The following is an 8,338-nucleotide window of genomic DNA, read 5'->3' as shown; positions in this document are numbered from 1 at the left end:
GGATTGAAGATGGTAAGGGTTTGGGGGTTTAGGGATTTCAGAGAAAACGAAAGAAAAAAGGGGAGAAGTAATAGAAAGGAAAGGAAAGATTGCGATTTAAATCCCCTGCAGAAGTGTTCTCGCTTGATCGGTGGAAAAGAACCGATCGAGCGAGGCTTAAAATACCAAAAATTTGTTTTCCAAAGGATTTCTTGCTTGATCGGGGAAAAAGACCGATCAAGCGAGACTAAAAATAGTCCAAAACTTTGAGTCCATAGTGATGTGCGCTCGATCGGTAGAAAGTGACCGATCGAGCGGAAAATTTTATAAAAAAATTTGAAAAATATTTGAAAATTTTAAAATTACGCAAAATTGTCCAACAAAATGAAAAATACACTAGAATTAACGAAAATAAAAACTAAATAACAAAGAAAAGGGGAATAAAACTGGGTTGCCTCCCAGTTAGTTCTAGATTGGCAGTCTATAGCTTGACTGTATGCTGCGATTCAGTTAATTTCTGGCGGAACATCGAGTTTGAGGTCATGCATGTACTCTCCTTCGTTCTCTTGAATTCCTTCAAAATAGTGTTTCAATCTTTGTCCATTCACCTTGAATATCTTGGAGGTCTCCAAGCTCTGAATTTCAATTGCACCATGAGGTAACACATTAATAATAACAAAAAGGCCAATCCATTTGGAACGTAACTTACCTGGGAATAACCAAAGTCGTGAATGGTAGAGAAGGACTTTCTGACCGACTTTGAATTCCCTTTTGGAGATCATCTTGTCATGTAAGGCCTTTGTATTTTTCTTGTAGATCTTGGAACTGTCATATGCATCATTGCGTATCTCTTCTAACTCCTGCAACTGCAACTTCCTATGCTCTCCACTTTCATTCATTTGCATATTAAAATTCTTTATAGCCGAATATTCCTATGCTCTCTACTTTCATTCATCTGCATATTAAAATCAGTCGGTATGGTGACATTCCAATTGGCGTCTTGTACGCAGTTCTGTAGGCCCACAAAGCATCATCCAATTGCAAGCTCCAGTCCTTCCTTGTTGGATTCACTGTTTTCTCTAGGAAAGATTTAATCTCTCTATTCGAAACTTCAGCTTGGCCATTGGATTGTGGATGATATGCAGTGGAAATCTTGTGCGTCACATGGTACTTTTTCAACAAACTGGCCACTGTTCGGTTGCAAAAATGCGTTTCTATATCACTGATGATGGCTCTTGGAATCCCAAACCTAGAGAAAATATTGTGCTTGATAAACTCTGCAACCACTTTTGAATCGTCCGTACGGATGGCCTTAGCTTCCACCCATTTTGAGACATAATCTACAACAAGTAATATATAAATAAATACAAGGGAACTAGGGAAAGGTCCCATGAAGTCGATGCCCCACACATAAAAAATTTCACAAACTAAAATGGGTTGCTGAGGCATTTCCTTTCGCTGGGATATATTACCAGTATTTTGGCATTGAGCGCACGACTTACAGAAAAAGTAAGCGTCTCGAAATATGTATGGCCAAAAAAATCCACAGTCTAACACCTTCCTTGCTGTTCTTTTTGCTCCAAAGTGCCCACAACAAGAATACGAGTGAAAAAATGTGAGAATAGGAATTACCTTGCTTTCAGGTACACATCTTCGTATGACTTGATCAGCAGAGTGTTTCCACAAGTATGGGTCATCCCACACAAAGTACTTAGCATCGCTTTTGACCTTATCTCTTTGCGCTTTGGAAAATTCATAGAGAAACTCATTAGTAACTAAATAATTTACTATATGTGCATACCAGGGTAATGCTGTGCTCACCGAAAATAGTTGTTCATCAGGAAATTCTTCTTGTAAGCTCAGCTCCTCATCAATGTGAACAAGACGGCTCAAGTGGTCAGCTACTCGATTCTCTGTTCCTCTTTTATCCTTGATTTCCACATCAAATTCTCTCAAGAGCAGTATCCCTCTTATCAACCTTGGCTTTTCCTCCTTCTTTGCCATCAGAAAACGAAGAGTTGCATGATCAGAATAAACAATAACTTTAGCGCCAAGTAAATAAGAAAAAAAATTTTCTAAATCAAAAACTACAGCTACGAGATCCTTCTCAGTGGTGGAATAATTCCGTTGGGCATCGTTCAAAATTCGTGAGGCGTAGTAGATGGCATGCGATTCTTTCCCAACTCTCTATCTCAATATCGCTCCTACCGTGTAGTTGCTAGCATCACACATGAATTCAAACGGTTTGCTCCAGTCCAGTGGTTGGATGATTGGTGCCGAAGTCAATGAGTCCTTAAGTTTGTCAAACGACGCTTTGCATGGCACATCAAATTCAAATGGAACATCTTTCTGCAACAGCTTACACATGGGAGATGCGATCTTGGCGAAGTCCTGAATATATCTCCTGTAAAAACCTGCATGGCCAAGAAAAGAGCGCACTTTTTGCACACAAGTGGGATTAGGTAAAGACTGAATAATATCAATTTTTGCTTTATCTACCTAAATTCACTTAGATGAGACGACTTGACCCAAAACAATACATTGCCCAACCATAAAATGACATTTTTCAGAATTTAAAACCAAGTTGGTTTCGACACACCACTTAAGGACAAGAGCTAGGCTAGACAAGCATTTCTCGAATGAATCACCATAGACAGCAAAATCATCCATAAAAACTTCTAAGATGTGCTCAATAAAAACAGATAAAATACTAACCATGCCCTATTGGAATATGGATGTGCTCAATAAAATCAGATAAAATACTAACCATGCCCCATTGGAATATGGTCGGTGCATTGCATAGTCCAAAGGGCATACGTCGATACGCGAAGGTGCCGAACGGGAAAGTGAATGTCGTCTTCTCCTGGTCTTTTGGTGCAATTGCAATCTAAAAATAACCAGAATATCCATCATGAAAACAATAATAAGAATGACATGCTAATATTTCAATCATTTGATCAATAAAGGGCAAAGGGAAATGGTCCTTTCGGGTTCCAGCATTCAATTTTCTGTAATCTATACAAACCATCCACCCATTTTGAATGCGGGTGGAAACCAATTTGTCATCCTTGTTTTTCAAAATAGTAATCCCAATTTTCTTGGGAACCACTTGGACCGGGCTAACCCACTCACTGTCAAAGATTGGATAAATTACTCCAACTTCAAGGAGTTTAAGAATTTTGGCCTTCACCACCTCCATCTAGGTGGGTTCAAATTTCTTTGCGGCTGACGCGAGGGTTTGCTCCTTCCTCCATCAAAATCCTATGCATGCACGTAGAAGGGCTGATTCCCTTGATATCTGCAATGGTCCATCCTATAGCTGTTTATTTCATCTTTAAAACTTTGACAAGTTGCTCCTCTTGTTCGGCGTCCAAACTGCTAGAGAGATAACTAGCAATATTTCTCCTTCTCCAAGAAAAACATATTTAAGAAGCTTGGGCAATGTTTTCAGCTCAATAACTGGTTCCTACAAAACGGATGGAAGATGCCGAGTATTAGAAATTGGTAAAGAGATGTAAGCAAGGTTACCTGATCCTGCTGAATGGGTGCTATAATAGCCACCTCTAGCTCATCTTTTCCTGCCTGCTCAAAACATTCTTGTGCCAAATAATCCACAATGTCAACAGAATATACACAATCATCATTGTTAGGAAATTTCATGGCATCATAAATATTAAACTTTACAACATCACCATCAAATTCCATAGTAAGTGTGCCACTGTGAACATCAATTTTAGTCATCGACGTTTTCAAAAATGGTTTACCTAACAGAATTTGACTATTGTGATCACCATTTTTCATGTCCAGCACATAAAAATCAGCAGGAAATACCAAATTATTCACTTGCACTAACACATCTTCTACCACTCCCCTAGGGATGCATTAGACCTATCAGCTAATTGTATGACAATTCCAGTTTTGTTTAAAGGATCAAGATTCAAAGATGCATAAATAGAATACGACATAACATTGATCGATGCTCCTAGATCTAACATGGTCTTTTCTAATCTAACATCCCCTATTGTACATGGGATAGAGAACATACCTGGATCCTTGCATTTTGCAGGCAGTTTCCTTTGGATAACAGCAGATACATTTTCACCCAATCCCACTTTTTGACATCCCTTCAACGTCTGTTTCCTCTTTAAAGTGCACAATTCCTTCAAAAACTTCGCATAGCGAGGTACCTTGATATGAATCTTGATGTGTAAGATTAGCAAACACAATTACAAATCTGAATCGCTGGTAGCGCTTAGTCGTATCACGCCCAAATTAACCCAACTCAGATTAACTAAATAAACATGTAGTAGAGAGAGTAGGGATTGTTCCCACAAGGAAAGTAAAATTTAATTGTGTTCTTAAAAATACTGGAAATAAATAAAAGTGAATTTTGAACTTTAAAATCTACTATGCAGGAATTAAAATAAGAAAGATCAAATAAATAACGAGACTTGGTATCGGTCGACTACACCCTTGAAATCATTTACTCGATCATCGATTCCCTAAAAATAATTAATTCACATCGAATATTCATCATTGGACATTTAATTCCTGTTTCACCTTAATTTTAGCTAATCAGAAAACAACATTCTAAATTAACCCTTACCAATAAATTAACCCGATAATAGCAATCTAGATTTAAACTCATGGTAGCATTCAAATGAGTAAAACTAATGAAGCTAGACAACAAAAACACCAGCGGTTGTATTTATCCTAATCAATTGTTGTTCCTACGATTTAACAAATTCAACAGCAAAAAATATTAATCATAGTTGCTTCAAAAATCAGATGATTCAAATAATTACGGATTTGAATTCTAATTTAGCGGTAGATTGTACGAAAGAATTATCAGGTGATCAATCTAATAATCAAACACACAAGCATGAAATAAACCAGAACAACTCTTGATACTCGATAAAAATCAAACAATGAAAATCTGAATCTCACAAGATAAATAAATTCAAGGGTTCGTCTTCCTCAACCAAGAATAAAAACAAGAAGAATTAAAATCTACTCCAAAAGATCGTAATTTTCGAGTTATATGATGTATTTAAAGACTAGAGTCCTTCCCAAGAAAGTTTCCTAATTAAAACAGATTTCTCGGAAAAGTCGGTACGCTCGAGCGCACGAGTACGTGCGATTGAGCGCGCACAAAACATCCATTTTACTGCCTCAAATTTTTCAAAAGGCGCGCTAGGCTAGCGCACGAGTTCGTGCGCTCGAGCGCGCAGCTTTTTTCCCAGCGAGCAGTGATTTTGAAAAATTCATATCCTGAGATCTAGCCATCGGATTGAGCTAAAATTTGGACAGCTACTTCAAAACATCTTGAACTTTATTCTGGGAGGTGAAGATCGGATTTGGACTTCTATAAAATTAAATATGAGTTTCGGATCATTGCTGCTCCGTAATTCATTCTTGCGCAATAGCTTTTCCATCTTTTCCTCGGCAAAACGCTACGTCCTACACAATAAACACGGGAGCGTGTAATGTAGACTTGATGTATGAAAAACCAACAAAAACTTAATTAAAACAAATGAATGCATGCACAAATGACAATAAAATGATAATAAAATATGCAACACAAACATGCCCATCAAATACCCCCACACTTAATCCTTGCTCGCCCTCGAGCTAGTTATGCAAAAACAAAATGAAACAGAACAAACACATAAGCAAGGACGAATCACGCATATCATAGCCTCAGAGAAAACCACTTTCATCTAAAACAAGTTTATAGTTACCCTCAATCATCAATGATACACCTGCATTCGAATGTGAACGTGTGTGTGTGTCATGTTACCCCAGTTACATGAAACTTCAAAAGAACAAAGTTTCAAGACTGTTCGCCGACATATAACATTCAATGCAAGCCTCACCATCAAGAACTCTTCTCCCAACAATCCTTCAACACAACACAACTTCCTTGAGAATAATTACACACCGTCGGATTTTGCACCCGATATTTTTTTTTAAAAGTCCCAATAATTACCCTCGTACTTAGCTATAACTAGATAGGATTCGAATTTCAATCCCCTCGTCTATAGCCCGGATGGAACTACAATCCCATTAGGTCCGCAAATTTAGCTATGAAATAGTGAATAGAATTTCATTCACATTCCAAGCCCGGATGGAATCGTGATTTCAAAACATTTTCAAAAATTATTTAATCTCATTTTACCCGCAGACTTAACCATAAGCAAGGGCATTAGGATTTCAATTCCTTACTTATAGTCCGGATGGAATTAAAGTCTTCTTTTTTTTTTTCAAAAGATTAACCCTATGTAATCCGCATACTTAGCCACCAACAAGATGAATAGGATTTTAAACATCTCGCTCGCAACCCGGATGGAGTTAATTGGTTTTCAAAAATTTGTTTCTCTTTTTCATAAAACAAAAACATTTAAGGTGCGCCCAAGAAAGTGTATGCCATATCAAAAAAAATCATCAAGATTCAAGCACTATCAAGTTCCACAAACACCTATTGTCGTGCAATGGTCCAACAGACATCCAAGATATCTAATACATCGCTACACTTCACCGGTTAAACATGCGTGCTTAAAATATTCAACAAAAAACCTCCGGTTTCTCATATCCAATCAAGGGTAAATTTTTTTCAAAAATTCATAATTTTTCAACTATCTCATCATAGGCTAGAACGGCTAGAAATCATCCTTTACTTATGCACACAAAACACACATGAAACAATTTATGAACTATATGCAAATACGAAACAAAAACAAATGCAAGACAAAATACCAAATACTGAATGCACCACCCCCATACTTATCTAAAGCATTGCCCTCAATGCTCTAGCACTAAAAACACAACACACAACACACAACACAAATAAAAAAATGATAACAATATGCAAAATTAAAACAGAACTCCCCTGGTTCAAGTGTTGGCATTGTCGTCCTCTTTGGCCTCAGGATAAATAATGAGAGACTCATATTGACAATTGGTCCGCAGATGGGGCGGTTAGGCTCCTGAAAACAAAGAAAATAAAACAAAAAACAAAACTAAACAAAACAAAACAAAACAAAACAAAACAAAAAAAAAACAAAAACAAAAAAAAATTGAAATAAAGGAAAAAGACACTGGGTTGCCCCCCCAGCCAGCGCTTGATTTTCAGTCATCGGCTTGACTCTCAGAAGCACTTCTCAAAGAATGGCTGACGCCCAAAATAAGTGTCATATGACACCACAAATGTGTCTTGGTTCCATAAGCCCTCAAGCTTGGCTAGATATAAACAGTTAAAGCTCGTCACCGTAGCAACACTCCATAGCGGCTGGTAAACATGGGAAGAGAACATCTCTGCGGGCTCTCGGAAACCAAAAGCTTTTGAAACTGGTACTGATGGACAAGAAAGGTCTTGGGGATGTGTGTAAGATAATACTATCGATGACCTCATATCGATAGACTCTTGAACTCCGTCATCCTCAAACTCAAGTGGTAACATATTTCCATCATACGCTATTTCCTCTAGAACATCTTCCGACTGAGGTTCAATAAGAAGAAAAAACTCAAACGCCTCTAAATCTTCAGCATGATTTGATTCGCACTCCCAATCCTGGTTCTCTGAGGCACCATCATCGAACCAAATCGGGTTGGTCACTGCTTGAGTATCTTGCTTCACTTCCTGTTCTCGGTGTTCATGAACGATTGATCTCTTGATATTCTCTATTTTCTTCAAAAGGTCGCATCTAGACTTTTTAATATCTTCTACAGTTTCCACAGTCGATGCCACAAGCTTGCTCATGATATCTTCCAGCGGATGTAAGTTCAACTGCGAAAAACTTCCCTACTCCTTTTGAAGCTCGAATAGTTGGTCTGTAAAATCTGGGTATTGAGATTGCGAATACCAGTAATAGTCAAACTCGGCCATATCATCCAATAGGAGTCTCATGGTATCATCATCTCGGAAAAATATTGAAATACCGATTGTGAAAGCTCCATCAATTAACCATCTTCTTGTCACAGCATCCAAACCATCAAGAAAATATGTAAGGAGAGAATAGTTAGAAAAATCATGATACCGAAAGATGGTTACTAAATCTTTGAATCTCTTCTATGCTGCGTAGAATGGCTCTCCGTGTTGCTGGATAAAACTTGCTAATACTTGTCGATTTGACATCTCAAAGTATTACACCGCAAGAATCCCCTTTCTCCTAAGCAAAATTCTTTCTATCTCTGGGTCGTATGAAAATTCTTCTTCTTCTGAAGATTCACCTGCACGCATGGACAAACCAGAGTAGCACTAGGAGGAATAATAATAAAAAAAACAAAGAAACAAAAACAAGAACACAAATAAATTAAATGATTTTCCCCGGCAACGGCGCCAAAATTTGGTAGCGCTTAG

The 8,338-nt window shown here is 37.8% G+C and overlaps 2 protein-coding genes across 2 annotated transcripts; both read right to left on the bottom strand.

The window, feature by feature from the left end:
• Positions 1-485: 485 nt before the first annotated feature.
• Positions 486-878, bottom strand: LOC140889780 (uncharacterized). Its single transcript, XM_073297506.1, has one exon. It carries the CDS (start codon positions 876-878, stop codon positions 486-488), a length of 393 nt encoding a protein of 130 aa, XP_073153607.1.
• A 1,288-nt stretch (positions 879-2,166) lies between these two features.
• On the bottom strand, positions 2,167-3,178 carry LOC140889779 (uncharacterized). The gene is made up of 3 exons (XM_073297505.1): positions 3,005-3,178; positions 2,747-2,866; positions 2,167-2,370 (listed from the first exon to the last, which is right to left on the bottom strand). The coding sequence occupies exons 1-3, from the start codon at positions 3,176-3,178 to the stop codon at positions 2,167-2,169; spliced, it is 498 nt and encodes a 165-aa protein (XP_073153606.1).
• Positions 3,179-8,338: the final 5,160 nt, after the last annotated feature.

The sequence above is a fragment of the Henckelia pumila genome, chromosome 3 (genome assembly GCF_033568475.1).
Source record: "Henckelia pumila isolate YLH828 chromosome 3, ASM3356847v2, whole genome shotgun sequence".
Lineage (NCBI taxonomy): Eukaryota > Viridiplantae > Streptophyta > Magnoliopsida > Lamiales > Gesneriaceae > Henckelia > Henckelia pumila.
This window is presented reverse-complemented; position numbering and strand designations above follow the sequence as displayed.

Bases quoted from the DNA above. Each gene is read 5' to 3' on its own strand.
- LOC140889780 (XM_073297506.1), bottom strand. From the start codon at position 878: ATGAATGAAAGTGGAGAGCATAGGAAGTTGCAGTTGCAGGAGTTAGAA.
- LOC140889779 (XM_073297505.1), bottom strand. From the start codon at position 3,178: ATGGAGGTGGTGAAGGCCAAAATTCTTAAACTCCTTGAAGTTGGAGTA. The intron at 2,867-3,004 runs GTTTGTATAGAT...GGTTATTTTTAG, and splicing joins GCATTCAAAATGGGTGGATG to ATTGCAATTGCACCAAAAGA. The intron at 2,371-2,746 runs GTTAGTATTTTA...AGATATATTCAG, and splicing joins CCATATTCCAATGGGGCATG to GACTTCGCCAAGATCGCATC.